This window comes from Natrix helvetica (assembly GCF_964273705.1).
Source record: "Natrix helvetica genome assembly, chromosome: Z".
NCBI lineage: Eukaryota > Metazoa > Chordata > Lepidosauria > Squamata > Natricidae > Natrix > Natrix helvetica.
The window spans coordinates 54,908,470-54,930,725 of record NC_138554.1 but is presented as its reverse complement, the minus strand read 5'-3'; the positions used below and the strand labels follow the sequence as shown (position 1 = coordinate 54,930,725).

Sequence of the window (22,256 nt, the reverse complement as noted above, 5' to 3'; positions counted from 1 at the left end):
TGGACCGTGTGAATCCAGATAACATCCATGCCAGCATGACTCTTCTAGTTTATATAACTCTTATTTTGAGATAGGCAGATGAAGCATTAGGGTTTATTTTGCCAAGGACTCCTATTGGTAAGAAGGTACCAGCCAGGATTGGAACACCAGTCTCTCATATCAACAATGGTTTTCTACTAAGCTATCTAGCTGCTATAAAGAGGTCTTTTATCACTGATCTGGCTATGATTCAATATACCGGTTTTTAATTAATAAACAATTGTATCCATGGGGGAGGGGGCACGATGGCTCAACAGTTAAAGAATCTAAGCTTTTCAGCTGGAAAGCTGACAGCGCAGGCTCAAGACCTGCGGTGTGAAACAAGGTGAACTCCTTCCCACCAGTTCTTAACAGTTAGAAAGCATGCAAATGCGAATGAATAAATAGGTATCACTTTGGTGGGAAGGTAACACTGTTCCATGCGCCTCGGCATTTAGTCATGCTGGCTACATGACCATGGGAATGTCTTTGGACAACGAAAGCTCCCTCCACTAGGAAATGGAGATGAGCACTGACCCCTAGAATAAGACATGACTGGACAGAGGAAACCTTCTTTATATCCATCCATATTTTAATAGAATTGATTTGTTTTCATTAAAATGCTGAGGACAAAGTAGATACTTTCTCATAAAAATTTCATCCAAACATCAAGTCCTTTGCCGTAGTTGCAGAATGCCACTTACTTCATTACGTTTTACAAAGCTTTTAGTGGCAAGTAAGAGAAACTTCACATTGCCATTTGCTTTCAAATCAGCATATTCAATATCGCATAAAATAAATCTGTATTTCTTATGATGCCTTTACAATTACAGTAGCAAACACAAAGGACACATCTACAAATCAAAATTAAGTTTAAAAAAATTAACTCTAGCTTGTGGAGTGCTAAATATACAGCAATGTAGTGAATCCGTTTTTGGCATTTCCTAGAAAGAAGGAATCAGTATTAACTTACTGCAAGTCTATGTTGCAGACTAGAGTTGGTATTATTTTTGGCCTGTTGGGAGTTTCAGGAGATACAACCAGTAATATATATCTTCTTTGGTGAAAGGTTAAGACTTGGATTGCGATCTTAAGCTTTGTGGAGACCATTTCTGTACTCACAAAGTTATGTATGCATGGGGAGGAGAGATACAGGCATTTTTAAGCAATGTAGTTGGTACTACAAACCACTGGATTTGTCTTTAAATTTTCCTATATCACCAAAATGGAAGTATGGTGGGACGGTAATGTTCAATTTTGTTCAATCTGGAAAGGCAGTCAATGGAAACTAGTATGTAGGTGTGGGTGTGTAGGCAACCCACATAGTGCTCAGATTGCCCATTATTGCTGTAGATATGAAATATCACTGATATTCTAATAATTACAATTACTACAATTTTATTATTATCTGGAAGCTAAAAATGTTAGATATCTGTTTACTCAAAACAGTAACAATACCCAGAATTTCCAAATGCATTGGAGCATTAGAAGAGCAAATACATACAAACACTGATATTCACAACACACTTTTTAAGCATCTTTAATAACATGTCTTATATAAGAATGCTTTAAAAATGATCAATTCACATTATTTAGGTACAGTGATAGAAAAAAGTACTACTCAAATAACATTAACTTCAATTTCATACAAGGGTCATGGTATTAAAGAATTGGGAACATATCATTTAGTGAGATCTATGACCCAAGGGTAATTAAAGTGTAAATGGAGATCAAGGGTAGTTTAAAGAGACCCAATTTTCAAACATAATGTTTAGGAGTGCTGATTTTCCTTGAATGCATGCTTGTAAATACATGAAGATAATTCAGTAAAAATGAATAGAGAGATATATGAATAACTGCAAGCATTCTCTCAATCTTGATAGAAAGCTTATATAAAGAAAAGTATCCCTTGAATTGAGTTTGACTCACGGTGACTTCAACGCTGAGCTTGACTGGTGATTATTTTTTTCCAAATTTCCAGGGTCTACAAACTTGAAATGTCTTTTATCCAAGAACTAATCAGGTGATATCATGCTTAGTATTTTTCTAATTCATCCAAGTTAATTTATTATGGGAGGAAAGTGTTTGTCACTTTCGCTTAGACATTGCAAATATAAGCTGTAACTCATGAATTTTAACCAAAAGCATAAACATAATATTAAACAATAGTTTTATCTTTTACCAAAGTGTTGCTTTCTCTTTTTCTTAAAATACCATTACTAGGTCTGTTTGCGTACTGTTTCCACTTACAGTTAACATAACCATGATCTCTTGAATAAACCACAACTGGCAGGGTTCATACAAAATGCTAATATTATGGCTATAAATATGAGGTTCAAACTCGATTTTATCGAGGGCTGCATCAGAGTTGTGTTTGAACTCCGGGGGGAGGGCAGAAGGGGAATGACCAGGGTGTGTGTGGCCAGCTCGACATCACTTGTGTCGAGGGCACCTGTGGTGGCACGAGTGTTCTGCCAGCAAAAACAGGCTCTCAAGCTCCATTTTTGATTGCAGCAGCCTCCTGCAACCCTCTGCCAGTGAAACGGATGCGGCCAGATGCAGCCCTTTCAAGTCCCATTTTTGTTGGCAGAGGTACCGTGGCCCAGTCTTTCGCTGTTTCCAGGGTGCCCCCGTGGGCCAGATCTTTGCGTGTTCTGGATCCTGCCCATGGGCCTTGAGTTTGACACACTTGCTATAGATTGTCAGAATCAACCCATAGTTTCACTGATATGAATTCACAGTAGGTTTATTTCAATGAAAACATACTAATTTTGTTTTGCTTTAGGAGTTTATAAAATATTTTATTTACTTATATTTTGCATTTCTATACCACCATCTCTCTCTCTCTCTGCTAGATCAGAGTTAAGGCTTTTTAGCCCAAAATTCTGGTTTTCACAGGACTGAATTTGATACTTAAAAGAAAGTTAAAGAATAAGATATCAAGTCAATGGCCTTCCTCTGGTTTCTTTATGACTTCAATTCAATTTGCATAGCAAGGAGTTTGAAATAAAAAGGAGATTAAGATAATTTTGTAAAATCTGCCTTATCTGTCTCAACTTCTTACATGCTTGACTCAGTGCTAAGTCATAAACAATTTCACATGCATGTATGAATAGCCATGATGATGCCAAAATTATGAAATATGTGTCGAGATCTCTGACCTTTCATATTTATCTTGCAATGGTGAATGAAAGTATGTAAGGGCTGAGGTTTGTGTTGCAATATTTTATGTATGTTTCATCACTGGTTCTGTTTTGGCCCCATGGATACCTACGTCTAATTCGTTTGCCATTTATCATAATATGTGAAAAGTCAGTAAGATAGATTCTTTAAAAGCCTGACTTACAGTATAATGATGGACAGCTTTTCTGTAGAAAATGTGAATCAGCATTGAGGAAATGCAGAATTTCCTTTAAATGGTTAAATCTGTTTAATTGTTATCTTCAACTGTTAGAGATCTGCAAGATCACTGAAATGATTAATTGCACATCACATTATAAAAGAAATAGCAGCCTTAGTACCATAGTGCTAATTAACATAAATCATTTTTTTCCTTTTATTGCCATTATCTTAGCTACAGCAAAATACTATCAACTTCCTCTCCCTCCCCAATTTCAAAGTACCTCCATAAGGGTGTAAAAGTGATGCAAATGTGTGATCAATGGGAATCACATAAGAGTTGCCAATTCCGCTTGTTACTAAACTTCTACCTTGGGGAAGGTGGCTTCTGAGGTATCTTGCAAGGAGCTTCCAGATATCTGCAAATCAAGTAAATTTTGACTGAATTTCAAGCATGCTGATGTTTAGGCAGCAGTCAGTGTTACCAAAAACATCAGTAAGAAATAACAGTAACTAGAATCTATTATCTTGTTTGATCGTATTAAGATAATTTTATAAACTTTTATTATGTTCCCCTAAGTCATCTTTTTACATATTAAAAAGTCCAGCTTCATAAATATTTCTGTTACCTTTCTCTAAAGATTCTTTCTCATATTTCTTCAGATAATATTGATATAATGGTGTTCTAACTGAGCTGTATGAAATATAATTATGATATTCTCTGCTTTATTTCAATACATTTATTAATAAATACGAACATGAAAAGCAATTAAGTTTTTTCTTCTTAAGGAATACCCTACATACTTCACAGGTAATAATGATAAGAAAAATAAATGCCATTTATTGTGTATGTATTTTTTTTACTCCCCAAATAAAAGGAACTGAATACCTGATACAGAGCCAGGTTTGGATTCTGAAGATCTATTGTGGCAAGAGATGGCATGCGAGACTCTGGAACAATTTTGTTTTCTTTCTTTAGAAATCTGGAATTCCAAACTATTTATGAAGGAAACATTTGATTTTTGTTTAACAGAAGTTACTCTTTGCAAAAGTACCAGACTCCCTAAAATGTACAATGCTACATAGGACTTTTTATTTTGACTGTTTCAAGTATTATTTGCTAGCCCCTGATTTATAGTAAGGTGGACAACATGTGGCCCTCCTCGATTGTTTGACTGCAGTTCACATTATCATCGCATCTGGTCATGCTGGCTTGGTAGGAAAGTAATTGAAGCTTAACAGAATCTGGACAGTTACATGATATCTTTTAAATGAGTTTTTTTTCAAGTTTGCTTACTTAGAAATATTTAGCTCAAATATTTTCCATCCCCTTAATTAAAAAATTAATAAGGACTAAAATAATTCCAGACAAATGGGCAGGCTAACATCAATTACAGTCCTCCACATCTGCAGCAAAGAGAGAAGGCATGTTTATTATGGGCTGAACATCTGTGCACAACATATGCATAGTGAATTTTAGGATATATCATATACAGAACTTGCATGCATAGAAATGAATTGAAAAAAGCACTCTAAAAATACAAAACATTAATGTTTCTAGTTTAGATAGAGTAGGGTAAAATTTCATCAATGTTTCGATTTTGCTTAGAATTATCACATTTCAGAAAAATGTAACGGACAATGATACATTGAGCTGTACTTTTTAGCTTTGATTGTTATCATTATTCAATAAATTCTGAACTATAAAATGTAAAAGACTGACATCTTTTATAAACTTTTTGCTGAGAGTGGTTAAAAATGAACAGATGATTTAAAAGGTTTGTTTATTGGAAGGAACTATAATATGCAATATGAGATGGTGAAGATGTGATTGCTATGCTAACTGCTTACAAAGAAGACCAGAAACTGTTTCTTTAGGTATCTTTCTTTTTCTTATTCTCTTGATAGTCTTTACCTTTTCTTTATTTATTAAATAGGTTTATATGGCCACACAATGACTTTCTCCTTTTATGTTTCTGTAGGTTTTAAAAAATCTTTGTAAAATCTTCATTTAATAAAAATTGGTCATAAACTTTCTAAAACCATACACAAATACTTACCATCCACGCCTTTGAGTTCAGGGAGATGGCTGTAATTAAGCTCTGGCAAATGGACCTCTGCTTTAGAAAACTCCCACTTTTTCTTGAGGGACTGAAGAGCATTGTTTTCTTTTGGCATCTATTACCAAGCAAATAAAATGTGAAGGTTTTGCAAAAAATAAAGTCTAAATTGAAACACTGTATGCAAAGATTATATAAGCAGTACTAAATATCTACTATATCGTATATAAATAGCGAGCCCACTCTCAAACACCAAAAGAACTTTCACTAACAAAATAGAGAGAGTTGGGGTATCTGCAGAAAGAAGTGATAGCTATTGAAAATATAATGTTGGAATATTGGCTGGGAAAGGATGCTATGGTGAAATCAGTTAAAGTTAAGTTAAATCTGGCTCTTCTTTATTAAGAAAAGTTGAAAGCTTGAGCTGCATCTAATAGTAGAAGATAAGACTTTCTAGATAAAAATAAAATCTCTCCCCGTTAAGACACAGAAAGAAAAAAGCATTAATTACAAATTTGTAACTGAAAGGGATTATAGAAACTCTTCTCTTCCCCCCCCCCTCCACAAATGTTTTGTATTTGAAGAAAAAATGCTTATTTGTTTTCTTTCTTTCTTCCTTGTGTTTTTTTCTTCTAATTGGTGCTATGTATATTTCACTATAGGTTTGCTGGTAGGATTCCTTTATTTTTATTGATTTTATTTAAATCATCGGAACATTTTTGGCTGATGAATATAGTAGAATATTTTAACTGAACAAAAGGATATCAAAATAGCAAGGAGAGATAAAATGTTAAGAGAAAGGCCCTACTTGCTAGGTGCAAGTGGAAGAAGTAGAGGGAACTTCGCTTCTAACGCCTCTGCCCACTTTCCAAGACATATATTTTCTAAATAGAAATGGCTAAAGTGTAAAATGGGCAAAGTGTAAAGCTCATCCTATGTTTTCCCAAATTCCCACAAGATGTGGCTACATAAATGCTAAATGTCAGGAAGGCTCAAATATTTTTGAAGAGAGCTTACCGATGCTGTTAAGTTCATATTATAGTGACCTGCTGGTGATTTTTTCCCTTGCTTGATAGAAGGATTCAAATATGTTTTGGTTTTCTCATCAATTCTAGAAATAAACACACAGAGAATGGACATCCTTAAATTTAAAAGCCAGGTCCAAGACTATATAATTGAAAAATACAATTGTCCCAGACTGATCTACAGGCAGAAGAGGTTGAGACTTTGCAGAAATTAATTAGATCTACATCTGGGTCACTGTTTGTATAGAAAACTGCTAACATGAATTAATATTGAAGTTGTCATGCTATATAGTGATTATAAGTGGTAACATTTGCTAATAGCTAGGTAAGAGTTTCTTCCTCTCTCTTCAACCTTCACTCTATAATGACTATTCAGTTACAGTCTTTTGTTCCACTTCACAATTGGATGTGTATTTTTAGACCGAATACTAACTATGAGGCCTAAACTTAAGAAAAAATGCTGTTGGAGCAATTTCCAAGTAGGATCTTCATCCTACTTGGAAATAAGTATATTATAGCTATACAATAGAAATAATGTAATAATACTAATGTAGAAATAATGTATGAATTGGTCCTTAAGTAACATTAGATAATATGCAACAATATATATTTTCTAAATACTGATACCAATTGGATAGTTTACTCTGATTGTGTACCTGTAATTATGGCTTGCCAATGTTGTCCCCATTGTGGGGGTCCCATCGATGCTGGATTGTGTGGTGGAATAATTCTGTGCAATGGGAGGAATTACCATGCTTGGATTCTTCACATATTCTAGGCTACTGCTTGAATCCTTTAGATATATTGGAATTGTATTAAATTGTCCAACACTGTTATCATACAGGAAACTCATACGTGATGATCTTTCAGATTTCAGTATGTCAGCCTTAGATACTTTCATTTTGAAAAGCTTGGAGTCTTTGAGTTTTGAATTAATACCTAAATCCTGTTACAAGAAACAAACCAAATACTACAAATGAACTGAACACAAGTGAAAATTAATAGGCAGTGTTATATGAAGGTTACAGAAAACTGTAATTCTGTCAACATTTGCACCATTTAGTGACACTAGGCGAACTACATGGGGAGAAATATTATTTCCATCTGCAAGAGGCAACCAATCACATCCAAATTCACAGTACTGCTCTATATATGTACAATTATCCTGATCCAACTATGGAAGAATACAGCTTCTATTTTATCGCAATGAATCACAGAAAAAGTCACATTTATAATAAGAATTTGACAGAGATGGCAATAAATCCAAGTCTGTTGTCAAGTGTACACTAGACAAACAGCTAACGCCAATCCTGGTTCTCGAATGAGTTTTCCTGCATGATAAATACATAAATTTCCAATTATTTCTGTACTCAAATTGGCCATCATCATTTGAGTCAAACCTGACAGCGAAAATGATGTATTTCAGCAAAAAAGTTATTTCGCTTTTGAAATGCAATTTCTAAACACTTTTGTATTCTATATGCAGGAGCTTCTACAGTATACATATATATTTGAAAAAGTCTTATATTACTCTGGAAGAACAATTATTAAGAATTTCTCAGTAACAAAAAAATCTTAATACAGTATCTGAATTACTACAAGAATTACTTTGTTTATTTTTTAATGACATTACTTTCTTTTGTCTACTTTTTAAATGAGCTGAATACATTTTGGGGGTGTGTGTGGATTTGAGGCAACAAATATTACCCCTGAGAGGAAAGCTATGCCCCATCCTGATGAGAAAGTAGTTAGCTTTGATGTTACCTCTGAGTGGAGGACATTGGGAAAGTTAACATTCATAAATCAGCAGGCCTGGATAAATATCCCTGGGTGTGTTCTTAGCAAGTATCCAGATAAATTGGTTTGTGTTCTTACAAATATTTTCAATTTTTCATTGCAACAGTCAGTGTTTCATCATGTTTTAAAACTGCCATTATTTTGCAAGTGCCAAAAAAGTCTAATCACGTTTGATGGTTATCATCCAGTTGCAATTATGTCCATCATTATGAAATGTTTTGAAAGACTGATAAAATACTTTATTGTATCCAACCTCCTTCCAGCATTTGAGTCACTTCAGTTTGCTTATCGCCCAAATAATTTCACTGTGGATGCTACTTCCTATGTTCTCCATCTGAGCTTGATGCACTTAAGAGTCGTGATGGCGAACCTTTTAGGGACCAAGTGCCCAAATGGCAATCCAAAACCCAGTTATACGGCAATTTAACCTGAATAAGGTTTTACTACCAGTGGTGGGATTCAAATAATTTAACAACCAGTTCTTCCTAATGACCGGGTGGGCATGGCTTGGAGGGATGTCGTGTCACTGAGTAAGCATGGCCTACTCATGTGAGTGGTGCTTGTATAAGACAGGCAGGATTGGGGAGGGAATCCAGGTGTCTCTGGTGGGGGGGCAGAGGAAAGAAAGGTAGGTGTGTGTGTGTGTGTGTGTGTGTGTGAGAGAGAGAGAGAGAGAGAGAGAGAGAGAGGGAGGGAGGGAGGGAGGGAGAGGGAGACAGAGACAGAGACAGAGAACTGCTGCCCCCTTCTCTCTCTCTGTTGATGCTGCTGGGCAATCCCATGTGAAGAAGGCGGCTAGCAGAGAAAGAAGGCTGCAAAGTTGCTGCTTCTGGAACGAGAGGACCCGGGATATGTCTGCGAGGGCTCTGCGTGCCACGTCTGGCATACGTGCCATAGGTTTTCCATCACAGACTTAGAGGAAAGAAATATTCATGTGCGAATGCTGTTTGTCAATTTTAGTTCAGCATTTAGTATGATTATTTATCAGCATTTAGTAGATAAATTTAGCCCTTTTAGGCTTAAATACTCCTTTGTTCAACTGAGTTCTTGATTTTTTCATTGATAGGCCCCAGTGTGTGTGTATTGGGACTAATATTTTTAACCCCATGTTCTTGAGCACAAGTTTTCCTCAGAGCTGTGTTCTAATTCTGCTATTATTTACCCTATTGATCCATGATTGCTGTGCAAGGTTTGCTATCAGCCATATTGTCAACAGTGAAGAGCCATTTCTCATAGGACAGATTAAACATGGCTTTTAAATAATTTTATACTTATATTCATACACAATTGTAAAGAAGGAAAAATCTAGAGTTCCACAAACCTGGATTAAAAACATTTTTCTTTCATCACCTATATCATCTTTGTCCTTTTTATTTATTTTTGGTTTCTTGGGTACAGAATGTTCTTTTTCTTTTTGAATCTTGATTTTAAGTTCTTGAACAAATCTTATGTTCCATGTTAAAATGAGAACATAAAAACGAAACTTTTATTAATAAGCAAAAGCATTTATCCATCACACATTCACATTTAAACCCCCTTCTCTTATGTTTCTGTTTTTATTAAACATTTTTAAAAAAACATAAATTAAAAACAATCTTTATCATGTTGGTAAGTAAAGACATTTCAATATAGTTCTGGAAATACTGGCCTTTTATTTATCATTTCTTAATGTAGCTAGAAATACAATAACAAATAAAACTGCTACTTAAACAAGTCTAAAGAAAAATATAGTACAATATATGTGACTAAGGGCTGAACTATGGCATCCTTGATGCTCTCTGAGCTTGTGTGTACCAATAATTGTTATCCATTCAGGTAATGAAACTGCAAGCAAAAAAATACTAAGCTTAGAGGGCATAAAAGACTTCACAAAACTCTATAAAGCTATAAATTTTGACACAGACCTAGTGCTGAGTGCTGTGTACAATGGCCAACTTGGGGTTTCTCTGCTGTCATTCTATGGGGGGTTCTGATAACAAACAGATATTTGTTATTATCTTGCCTGGTATGTTATGTTTTTGTGTTTCTTTTTAAATCTATCTGATAAAGTTAATAAGTTTGCCACTTTGTCTTCCCGAGTTGTACTTAGACTAAATCTGTTATCAGTTTTCTGATTTTAAAGCTAAAGGTTCCCCTTGCACATGCGTGCTAGTCGTTTCCGACTCTAGAGCAGTGCTCATCTCCATGTCAAAGCTGAAGAGCCAGCACTGTCTGAAGACATCTCCGTGGTCATGTGGCTGGCATGACTAAATGCCAAAGGTGCACAAGACGCTGTTACCTTCCCACCAAAGGTGCTTCCTATTTTTCTACATGCATTTCTACATGCTTTCAAACTGCTAGGTTGGCAGAAGCTGCGACAAGTAACGGGAACTCACTCCATTACACAGCACTAGGGACTCCAACAGCTGATTTTCTGATCAACAAGCTCAGAGTCTTAGCCACTGAGTCACCGCATCCCCTTTTCTAAGATTAGAACGTAGCAAAGAAAAGGAAGCAGATAAGAAGCAGATAATGACTATTCAAATCCATGATTTTCACTTACTGACTGTGTAAGTCTTTTGCAGCTCCAGAAGCAACCAATATCTAGTTCCATCTTTGTATATGCTACGGGGAGAATATATTATATACATAGAACTTCTCACTATTCTTTCTTTTTAACAGATACTTTGATAAAACCAGGAAACTTACCTTTCAGCAAACCCATCTCTGGTGAAGAGGTTGCATTGCAGCAGTTCATTACAAGATGGCCTCTTTTCTGGATTAGTTTGCAGGCATTGCTGAAGTAAGATTAAAACTTCATCTTGTTAAACACAATGGAATCATACAAAATGATTCAAGCTCTATTGAACAAGACATAATATCAGTACATCCAATCTACATACTTCGGAAGAATATAGCCTGGATTTTATGAAATCCCTTTCATATTATATAGCAAACCATTTCTGAAGCAGATGGACTTAAAAAAAGGTATACAATACAGTGGATATTGGGAGGAGAGCAATGATAAAAGCTAAAATGTCAAAAATTCCATTGAGCACTCATGTCTTTTAAGTCTAAATTAGCTTTTTGTACTTTTGTAGTTAAATGAAGTAAAGCAATCTAGCATTTTATAGGATATGTTCAAAGGGTAATCATACAAACCTAATCACACTATTGCCATGAAGAAGTTCTATATCTGAAACTAGGACATCACATCACATAGATTTTGGAAACAGTACAAAAAATTGAGAAAATTCTACTCCCACTTGAGGCATGAAACCTGGCTGGATGTCTTTGGGTCAGTTACTCTTCCTTCAGCCCAACCATATCACAGGGCTGTTATAGAGGAAATAGGAGGAGGAGGGACTATTAGGTATGTTCATCACTTTGAGTTATTTATAAAAATAATAAAAGCAGCATAAAAATCTAATAACCCTAATAAATCCTCTAGAAAAGTCATTCAGAACACACATTAGCATCTTTAAAAAAAAAAGAAAATAGAGATGTTTCTCTAAAAGTATACAGGTAGCCCTAAACTTACAACTATAATGGAATCTGCCCATTAAGGTTACAAGCCATTGTTAAGTGAGACTATTTCGTGCAAAGACTCCAAAATCAACCATACCAATTGTAGTCACTAACTGAGTGTATGGGTCATTAAACAATGTCCAGCACAAGATACTGTGGGGATGCAGGGGAGGGTCGGCACAAGACTTAAGCGAGTTGGACAGGATGCTGAAGTACAGCTCAAATGCAAGGAGATTGGGAAAGAAGCCCAGTCTGCCCTAGAATGGAAACCCCAGCTCTCCAGCCCAGCCTCACTCAGGAAGGGGACAGCAGAGACAGGAAGGCAGAAAGCAGGCAGATCCCAGGAATGGAACAGCCATTAAAGCCACTTCAATCTAAGCCTTTCCTCTCACACGGTAATAACAATCAAACTGTCCCATTGATGGCTTCTGTCTTACTGGTGGCTCTCCATACCATAGAGCACTTATCCCAGTTTTTGTTCATCCCCCTACCACTGCCAAGGTTGGGTTTAGCTCCCCATCTCTACCACCTAGGCCCCAATCCTACCTGTTTACAGTTGCCAAGGACTATGGCTGAGGGAGCTCCCTCTCTGTTGTGTGGCCTACCAGTTCAAAGAAGCGGGGCTGCCTAGCAGAGAGTGCCCTCTCTGGGAGGGAAACATGGAGGGGGGGATCACCGGCAGGAGTCAACTAAGTTGCTGTTTCATAATGGCACAACTTCTGGAATGGAGCCAAGTAGTCCAGAGTCACTGAGTAGCACAATCGATGTTGGGTGGGCTCTGGGCCAGGTGAGGTAGAAAACAGATTCAAGGGCTGCAGCAATCTAGTGGGAGGGATATGGGGGAGAAATAGGCAGTGGGGAGGGAGTGCTACAACATCCCTGCATTTGATTAGGGCAAATGACTGTAAGAATGCCGTAGCGGCCCTAATTTTGAAACTGGGGCGTAAGTAGCTTTTGAAGGGTTTGTAATATATCTGGATGGTCACTAAGCTCTCCCTGAAAAGCAAAATAGGGCATGTGCATACACACTAAGATAGTTAGAAACAGTTTCTAAAGCAGTTCCCCAAGGCATGATTCTGTTAATAGAAACAGACTAGAAAGGTAAGAGACCTCAAAATTACCTTTGCAAATTCTATGACTGCAATGGAGAGCTTTGAGTATCGTTTTTCAAGAGGTTCTAACTCTTTGATTTCAGGCAATCTCACTCCAGCAAAGAGAGGATTTTTGTAGAATAACTCCTGGTGCTTTGGAATTAAGTTACCTAAAATTTATAATTGTTTATATCAATAACAAGACTTTAAAAGTATAACCTTGCAAAAAAACGAATAACTGGTTAGCCAGACGGATAAAAGCATAAACAAAAAGGTAGGATGCATTCTTACCTAGACTTTTCATAATATGGAATAATTGGTCAATATCAGAGTCTCCGGGGAAGAGCGGATCTCCTGTAAGCATTTCAGTTACCAAGCAGCCAATGGCCCACACATCAACAGCCCTGCAAATAAAACATACTTATGAAGAACTAGCTCTGCCCTAATATTCTATTTATGGCAATAGAAAAAGAAGTTTATTCTATTTGATTTTTTCCAAACAGAGAGTATATTACAACAATAATAATGCTTTCAAAATTCTGCTTAGGCTACAATTCATCATAATGCTTATCCATTAATTTCCTTTTTCTTGTAAATGTATTTTAAAAATCTAAAAAAAAATTGGTCCTCCTTTTCAAGCTGGTGCTGCTTGCTATGGTTTTCTTTTTTCTTTTATTGACGGTCTGCTGAATTCACTGCTAAAGTTGGTTCTTTTGCAGTGCTGCTTCCTGGTTTTCAATGGGAACACTTAGGAGTAACCCAGGATGTCTTTTGGACAATCAGTGACCCGGCGTGGAAGGGGGTCTTAAAGATGCCAATTCCCTCTGGAAGTGATTGAAAAGTCATTGGGCGTATCCATCTTCTTGTCAAGCAGTTTCATTTTCTAAGCATGCAGGAATTATAACTTTCACTTTTTGACTTTTTTGTTTCATTTTGCTTACTGTTTAAAAGTTGATCAGTGATTGAATGCTAATTCATTTCAACTCCTTGCCAGAATCTAATTGCTTTTTCTCTTTTTTCCTTCTGATAACAAATTTCGTTGTATTTATTTTGTACAATGATAATAAAGACTATACTATAAAGTTCTGGTTAACTTCAGTCCCTTCCACTCAATCCACCACTGGATTCTGTATTTTTTGAATTTGCAAAATACCTGGGGTTAATTTGTTGAAATTTTCTTATAATTTTGGATTGAAATATAGAGGGAAATATTTTTTTGTTCTTTTGTTCCCTGATTTAAGTTCCACTGATTAAAATGGCTGAACAGTGTCAGAAAACTACGAATGAAGGATGGGAAAACGTGCAGCTTATACCTGGTTTTCTCTTAAAATATACATAATCAAACTTTAATGATTCTTTGAAGAATGTTACAACCTGAAGCTTTATCTTTCGATAAAGATACACAAAAGGACTTTGATCCAGTTCTAGATCAAAGAGATAGTCTCATGCCTGAAGAACCAGAAAGGTGGTCGTTGTTCAGAAGTCTGTCTGAAGTCTTATGGCCTCAGCTAGAAGAGGGAGACAACTTCCTTTCCTCTATGAAGTAATCTCTTTCCTATATGAAAACAGAGAAAGACTGGATGGTTTTATTACAGTTTAGTGATAACTACTTCTGCTTGCACACTGGCTCAAAGACAGACATATTCTGGAGACTGAATTTACTACATTTAATTAAACAACAATTGACAAGAGAGGATATTAAGAAACAGACATTTAACTCAGGACAATCTTTTGGGATGATCCGGGATAGTTAAGATACTGTGGTAAATTTCTACGAGTGGATTTCAATAAGAGCTTGTTAACAGAAAAATTTGGAACTTTAATTTTGTTCTGTTTTACTATTATTGTTTTTCCAGTTAACTACTTTGTCACTAATATAACATATAGAAGACAGATTAACGTTGCTAATAGATTTAGTAGTTTAAAAATTTGGGAGAGCCTGTTTTGCAAGTGGTAGGAACTAATTCTAGTAATATATTAATCAGTATTCAGCTAGAGGGGAATAATATGTGTATAATGTGTATTGTTGATACACCCTTTTTAATGTTCTGTTTTATGTTTTCTTTTATGTCTTCTTGTATTTTTTATTGAGTTTTGTATTTTAATGTTGTTCTGAATAAGATAAAAATAATTTTAAAAATCTAAGAATATTTTAATAATAAATTCTAAATTTCCTTACTTGCCATATTTGATATCACCAACTAACAGCTCAGGAGCTCGATACCACCGTGTTGCTACATAATCTGTATAAACTTCACCAGGAGCTGCCAGCGTTCGAGCAAATCCAAAATCACAAAGTTTGATAATTCCCGAACAGGAGACCAATATGTTTTCAGGTTTAATATCCCTGTGTATGATCTAAAAAAATTATTCATAACTATGTTAGCAAAGTCGCTATAAACCCATCATGGAAAACCTTCCATAGAAAACATCTAGGTTCTGCCAACTAACCTAGAGGACAGCCTACTTCACATTCTCATTGTTTGACAAATGGACTATTATGTGAGAAACTGTACTGCAAAAAGTCCATCACAGATGGTCTGTGATGTTATATCTCCACACACTAAATTATTTTTTAAAAACAATTATTTTTCTAGAAGTACAAAAAAATCATATAACAACAAAATGCCTGTTAAAGAACTGTCTCCCTATTCCCATAACTGAAAAATATTGTGCTATCTCAAAGGCAGAATATGTAAATTTACTCACTTTATATGAGCCTACAAGTGATAAACATGCAGAATATTCAGAAAATATTCACACAAGTATAATCATCTATCCTTATCTTTGAAAGAATAGCTTTGTATACTAACCCTGAAGCAATTATTACATCACCAACTAATGAGGAAAAACATGACACTAATGTGTCATGTTTTCCATTTTCCACAAAGAATAAAAATCGAAAAAGGCACTTTTTAAAAAATTCATTATTAGCTTATAGTTTCATAGCTGTATGTAATAAACATGAAAATACAATTATCGGAAAATTTTAAATGCTTAAAAATGTACATTTATTTTGAGATGTAAAACTAGCATCTCTCTCGAAAATCCTAACAAGAAAATGGACAAACACAATTAAATAGATGCAGCAATTTACTTACATTATGACTATGACAAAATCCTACCCCTTTTATAATTTGAAATAAGTATTTTCGAACTTTGTTATAATCCAAGCCGTTGGGAAACATCTCAAGATCGTCAAGGATTGTGTGATCTACAAATTCAAACACCAGATACCATCGTTTTTTCTTCTTACAGACTTCCAGTAAGTTCACCAAGTTCTCATGCCTTAATTGCTATCAGGAGACAGAAAGTGCGTCATAAAATTACAGTAACAGGGAGTATGTTGTGTGGGAACATTCACAATAATTGTCTCTTGAAGAATATGTACATGATTATGTAAATCATATAAAAACTTTCAAATATTGTTCTGTGCATGTTTACTAGATAATAGTACTAATGATTACTAATATTCACAAGTTATTATAGTCTCAATATTTACACAATCTCTTTTCCCTATCACTTTATGAATAATTTAACTAAGCAATCCATTACAACCAAAGTACATTTTTTCCCCAGAGATGATTCCCTAAAGGTAGAAATTTACTCCATTTATTTATTCAGCAAAATCTAACTGATAGAACAAACTTAAATACTTCTTTAATTCTGTGCCCTATTTCTATTAGGCCATGACAATAAAATAAAATTATAAAATATAATGTAAAATAATATATATTTTAAAATGTTTTCATTTCCCAAATATTAGATTTCTCCAAACATTAGAACTAGATCTTGAAATCTATATATAGTTTGGTACTATACAGTGATAATAAATAAAAGAGAAATTATATTTTTCCCTAACTAGCTAATAACAACAAAATCATATCTCAGTAATTATCTAAAGACCAAACAAAACCCAGCTTTTATGCTTTTTAGTTGAATAAATAGTGTATTTTCTATTAACTAGTTCCTTCTTACTTGCTCATTCTTACTGTTACTGCTCATTCTTACTGTTATGCTTGTAATTCCCTCTAGTAATACTAATCTCCTTTCTCTAAAACAGTTTTCTATATATCTTTGTTTAATATTTCACATACTGGAGCCCTATTCACACTACATATTAATCATATTAGTCATCATGTAGTGGATTTTGGTTTTAACAATTATGGTTAATAAACTATTATGACTTTTTTGTTCTGGGAATCTAGCCAATGGAAATCAGACAAATGATGTATGAAACCAATCTAAACTAAACATAAGTAATTGTATTTGCATACATCCTTTTGATGTTACTTTACCTCTGCCATCTTCGGTATTTTTAATTTTTAATAAACATCAAGAATGACATTATAACAAGGACAAAAGGTCTATAAGATTACATAAATTGATATAAGTGAAAAGGCATTACAGATTTAAAAATATGAATTTATCATCATTATCTTACCTTGAGAAATTTTATTTCTCTCAGGGCAATTTTTTTAACCATTTTATCATCTTCACTTTCCAAAAATTTTTTGATTGCAACAACTCTGCCATTCTCCTTATTTCTGCATTTCATCACCATTCCATAACTTCCTTCTCCCACAAGTCCAAGGATCTCATATTTTTCCATCTGTATTCAAACAAATGGGTAGCCTGTAGCATACAATCAATACTCAGTGTACATTAGTTAATATAGCAATTATCACTGCAAGTTTCTCATCGTGGTGGCTTCACAGAGTACATTATATCCTTATAAGAAGGTAATTAATATTATAGGGAAAAGCCAAGGATTAAATATAAAATCCTATAAGACGCCAAGGAATGAGGACTGCCTGATTTGAAATTGTATTTTTTGGCCTGTTGCTTGGTTTGGATAAAGAAGTGGGTGCTGCTGAGAAATAAGAAAATTTTAGAACTAGAAGAGCACAACCTTTCTGTTACAGTACAATATAAATGTACTTGTAACTCCTATTTAAGAAGACCTGAAACCACTTCTTTATAACTTTTTATTTTCTTTCTCCTTTCTATTTCTTTTCTATTTCTTACTTTCCTTTATATTCCTTATTTTTATCTTTTAAAATTTATATTGTCTATTGTGCTTATTTTAAAGTACTTATTTAATAAAAATATATTTAAAAGAGAAAATAAATAACATTGTCAGCTAGGACTCGAACTTTTATGCTTAGTATCTAATAAAGGTAAAGGTTCCCCTGGCACATATGTGCTAGTCATTGACTTTAGAGGGTAGTACTCATCTCAGTTTCAAAGCTGAAGAGCCAGTGCTGTCCGAAGATATCTCTATGGTCATGTGGCTGGCATAACTAAATGCCAAAGGCGCACGGAACGCTGTTACCTACCCACCAAAGGTGGTCCCTATTTTTCTACTTGCATTTTTACGTGCTTTCGAACTGCTAGGTTGGCAGAAACTGGGACCAGTAATGAGAGCTTACACCGTTACATGGCGCTAAGTATTCAAAACATCAAACTGCCCACCTTTCTGATCAACAAGCTCAGCATCTTAGCCATTGAGCCACCGCGTCCCTTACAGTATCTAACAGGAAAAGCAATTATTTTAAAAGCCACTAGAAACATAAATATACATCCTTGGTTAAATAAAATTGATTTTAGAAACATACAAAGATTATACATATCATTACTCCCACGTAACACCTCTCCTGCGCGAGCTGCACTGGCTACCTGTGGCCTTTCGGGTGCGTTTCAAGGTATTGATTACCATCTTTAAAGCACTCCATGGCATAGGACCTAGTTATCTGCAGGATCGCATCCTACCACACACGTTCCTGCGACCTATCCGCTCACACAGGGAGGGACTCCTTCTGGTGCCGTCCGCTAGGCAATGCCAGCGGGCGACACCTAGGAGTAGGTCCTTCTCTGTGATGGGCCCAACCCTCTGGAATGGCCTCCCCCCTGATATTCGAACTACCACCGACCTCCGTTCCTTCCGTCAAAAATTAAAGACTCACCTATTTCAATCAGCTGGCCTGGCACTCTCTTAGTTTTACCTCCTGGGGATATATTTTAATTGGGTTTGGGTATTTTAATTGGGGATGTTTTTAGGGTTTTTATGGTATATTTATTTCTTGTACAGCCTTATCTCCTCCACCCAAATGTATTTAACTGTTTTATATTATTGTATTTTTATCTGCATTTGACTGTACACCGCCCCGAGTCCCTTTTTGGGAGAGGGGGCAGTTTAGAAATCCAAGAAATAAATAAATAAAATAAAATAATTAATCTTCACTTTGCAAGAAAAAAAAAAGAGAAGTAATCAAACAATGAGTATATGAGGAAAACATAATGGTATAATTATAGACACTTGCCAATAGATGTTGAACATTTAATGAACTGAACTAGATTTGAAATATGTTTTAAGATTTCTACCAAAGGGGGAAACTGTTTTTACCTTGTTCACTTCAGTAGATTGATCTGAACACAATGAAATAAATGGAACAAATCATGTCCCCTTGACCTTATTTGGTTCAGCTTCATTAGTTTTACAAACACCGTGTGTTCACAGTGCAAATATTATGTCACATTTTGTATTTATATTCAATATTTATATTCTTTGTTTAATTAAAATAATGCTGAGGAGAATTTACAATGAAAAAATTAGGGACACATTAAAAAGAAACCTAAATATTAAAACAAATAGATGAAAGTCTGCGTTCATCATAAAATCATACTATTAAGGGGGTGAAGGAGCAAATAAACTATGCTTCATATATACTACAAAGATATGGGTGGAAAATGTGTGAATCCATCTGAAATTTATTTTGTCATTCCCAGAAATTCTGATTTAGCCTGACTGTACTCTCATAGGGCAGCAGCTACAATACAAATTGTAATACAAATGTTTTACCTATGTTTAAAAGTATGTCATTTCAAAGGCACTTCCAATAAAAATATGCAGTCCAAAATGTCTAGCAATGTATCTTTTTTAACCAATATTGAATGGATTGCAAAAGTACAGTTTTAGCAGATTTTTCATCGGAAGGGAGTCTCTCCTACTATCTCCCTCAATAAAACCCCAATCGCCATTGAAAATAAGCATTATACAAACAAGATATGTATCTTTGGTTTAGATTTTTTTTATCCCACCTATTTTTTAATAAATAAACTTAAGAGGGGGAACATACCAAATACTACTCATTCTTCTTCCTATTTGCCCCACAACAATACCCTGCAATGTGAGTTGGACTGAGAGAAATTGGCCCTGAGGCAGCCAGCCAGTTTTCTTGCCTATGTTGGGCTAAAGCTCTGTTTCTTTGTTTTTTAGCCAGGTGCCTTAACTGAATCAAATTGACTCAAGCCATGGTTTTATGCCCAAGAAAGCTGGATCACTATTATGAAAAGCTGTATGAAAAAAATGTTCCTTTGAATTAGGATTTTAGATAGTGGAATTTAGATGACGGATGGAGTGATGCAATGTGGGATTTACCATTTGGAGCATTCAGAAATGGCACACCTATGAAGGCGGCAACAGGCAGTGTTATGATGCAAGCCCCATTTTGCTGATTATAATTCCCCCCCCCTCCCTGCACGTATCTAATTGCAGCTCCTGAAGAAAACTGAAAAATGACTTAGTCATTCAATAAAATAGTTTAATACCCGGAGAAGTAAAAGTAAACTATCTGGAAGCACATTATAGTGCCTGTAGCAATCAATGCAGTACTGCGATAGATTTAGAAGATACACGACATACAAAACCAAACTGACAAACTAGCCTCTAGTATTTTTTTAAAAAAAGTCCATTCCGATCTTGAGCCACCAATAGGAGGCCCTAAAATACTAGCCTTAGTAGGACTTCCAAAACAGCAAAGCTACTGTTTAAATCACATGCCATCTTGGTTACTTGCTGTCAGTCAGACTCGCCATCCACGCTTAGTAATAGGGTACGATTTTCAGGTGGATATTCCACGTTTGACTTGAGAGACTGGAGAACCGCAATCTCCTAATTAAACAACCAAACTGAAAGGATCTCATCCCATATTTTCACGTAGATATTTAAAACGGGGAGCGGTATAAATTCCTACAGGATTACCACTCTATTAGAGCTCCGTCTCCAGCCCGCTCTTCCGGAGTCACTCTCCGAGTTGCCTTTCTGGCAGGACTGAGGTGTCCGGGACGGGAAGGTCAGTGAGCAATTAAGAGTACGCTGTCGAAAGGACCTACATCATAAATCTTACTGCAGGCCTTGTTACATCACTGTCCTAAAGCCGCCTTCCTCTTGGCAAAACAGTAACACTATCTGAATATAAAATCCAGATTGCACTATTTCAGATCCTGGAGTTAATTGCACCTGCAGCAGTGGACGCAACTCACCGTGCCTGTTCCGCTTGCAAAGTTCCCTGGCGAAGCTTGCCCGTTCCTACCACCATCACCCACTCAGCTGCAAGGCTTCTTGGGGAGCCACAAATCTATGGAAAGAAGTGAGGGATCCGCACAACGCGAATTTAGCCGCGACTGCGAAAATGGAACGCAAAGGCCCAGGCAGTAACCAATGGCAACAGTCTGCTTGCTCTTGCACAACACATAGCAGGAGAAGGAGCCGATGCACGCCGCTAGGGAAGGAGGGGCAACTCCAGGCTCTGGTGGAAGAGGTATCAGTGAAGATCCTGGTCTTCCTATGCTCTGAGGCAAATATGCAGTCAATAAGAAGGTTGAAGGAACTCTAGTCAATACAAAAGCAAGTGCCGTTTCTCAAGGATGGAGAATAGATCAGTCAGAAAAAGGGATGCCAAGGCTTCGCAGTGAATGACAAGAAATACATTTCCCTGCTTCCCTCTCCTTTTTACTTTGCGGCAGAGACAATGGTAGGATATGGCTGCGCAAAACTTGGGCTCGGACAAGTTGGGAGGAGGGGGGAGGGGGAGGGAGTTGCCGGCGATTTGCAGGATGCTCCAATTCTTTTAGTGATGAAAAGTTCAGAGACTCGAAGGCAGGATCGATGCAGTTGCCCCGAGCGTGGCACTATCGCCTTTTCCCTCTTTTCCTCTTCGGAGCAGAAGCTTTTTTAACAGTGCCTCATTTCTCCCAAGGCTACTGTTTCCCCAAGATGGAACATCAAAATAGAAATAGGGCTCTGAGAATTTAAATGGGAGGATCTCACTATTCCTAAGGGTAGAAACAACCCACTATATCTTAAACGAAATATCCAACAGCTATTTCGGGCCCTGATCATCTTAATACAAAATCAGGTCTGACCTCATTTAAAGTGAGAAAATAACTCCTTCCTTTTGGTGCCAAAGCCAGAGAACTATGGCTGGCATTTGGAACGTGAGAAGGTTTCCATTTCCCCAATATGCCCCCTTTTAATGTATTAAAGTCCGCAAAACAACCATATAAATTACAAGAGATTAAACAAGGTTTGTGCAGATCAGCTGCAATCCACCTTGACAAAGCAATTCACTTTGAGA

At 36.1% G+C, this 22,256-nt stretch overlaps 1 protein-coding gene across 2 annotated transcripts; it reads right to left on the bottom strand.

Moving 5' to 3' along the window:
* Window positions 1–584: 584 nt before the first annotated feature.
* Window positions 585–21,312, bottom strand: CDKL2 (cyclin dependent kinase like 2). 2 transcript variants are annotated; one of them, XM_081931870.1, is made up of 13 exons: window positions 21,163–21,312; window positions 17,282–17,472; window positions 15,939–16,133; window positions 15,017–15,195; window positions 13,129–13,241; window positions 12,868–13,007; window positions 10,928–11,016; window positions 9,561–9,684; window positions 7,099–7,388; window positions 6,435–6,528; window positions 5,418–5,535; window positions 4,247–4,353; window positions 585–3,776 (listed from the first exon to the last, which is right to left on the bottom strand). In XM_081931870.1, exons 2-13 carry the CDS (start codon window positions 17,447–17,449, stop codon window positions 3,717–3,719), a joined length of 1,677 nt encoding a protein of 558 aa, XP_081787996.1. In that variant the 5' UTR covers window positions 17,450–17,472; window positions 21,163–21,312; the 3' UTR covers window positions 585–3,716. The 2 variants fall into 2 exon arrangements, with proteins under 2 accessions (XP_081787996.1, XP_081787995.1); XM_081931869.1 differs by having other exon boundaries at window positions 17,282–17,449.
* Between the last annotated feature and the right edge of the window lie 944 nt (window positions 21,313–22,256).

Bases quoted from the DNA above. Each gene is read 5' to 3' on its own strand.
- CDKL2 (XM_081931870.1), bottom strand. From the start codon at position 17,449: ATGGAAAAATATGAGATCCTTGGACTTGTGGGAGAAGGAAGTTATGGA. The intron at 6,529-7,098 runs GTACACAATCAG...GTTTATTTCTAG, and splicing joins TTGGCAAGCCATAATTACAG to AATTGATGAGAAAACCAAAA. The intron at 5,536-6,434 runs GTAAGCTCTCTT...GCTTGGTAATAG, and splicing joins ATATGAACTTAACAGCATCG to ATGCCAAAAGAAAACAATGC.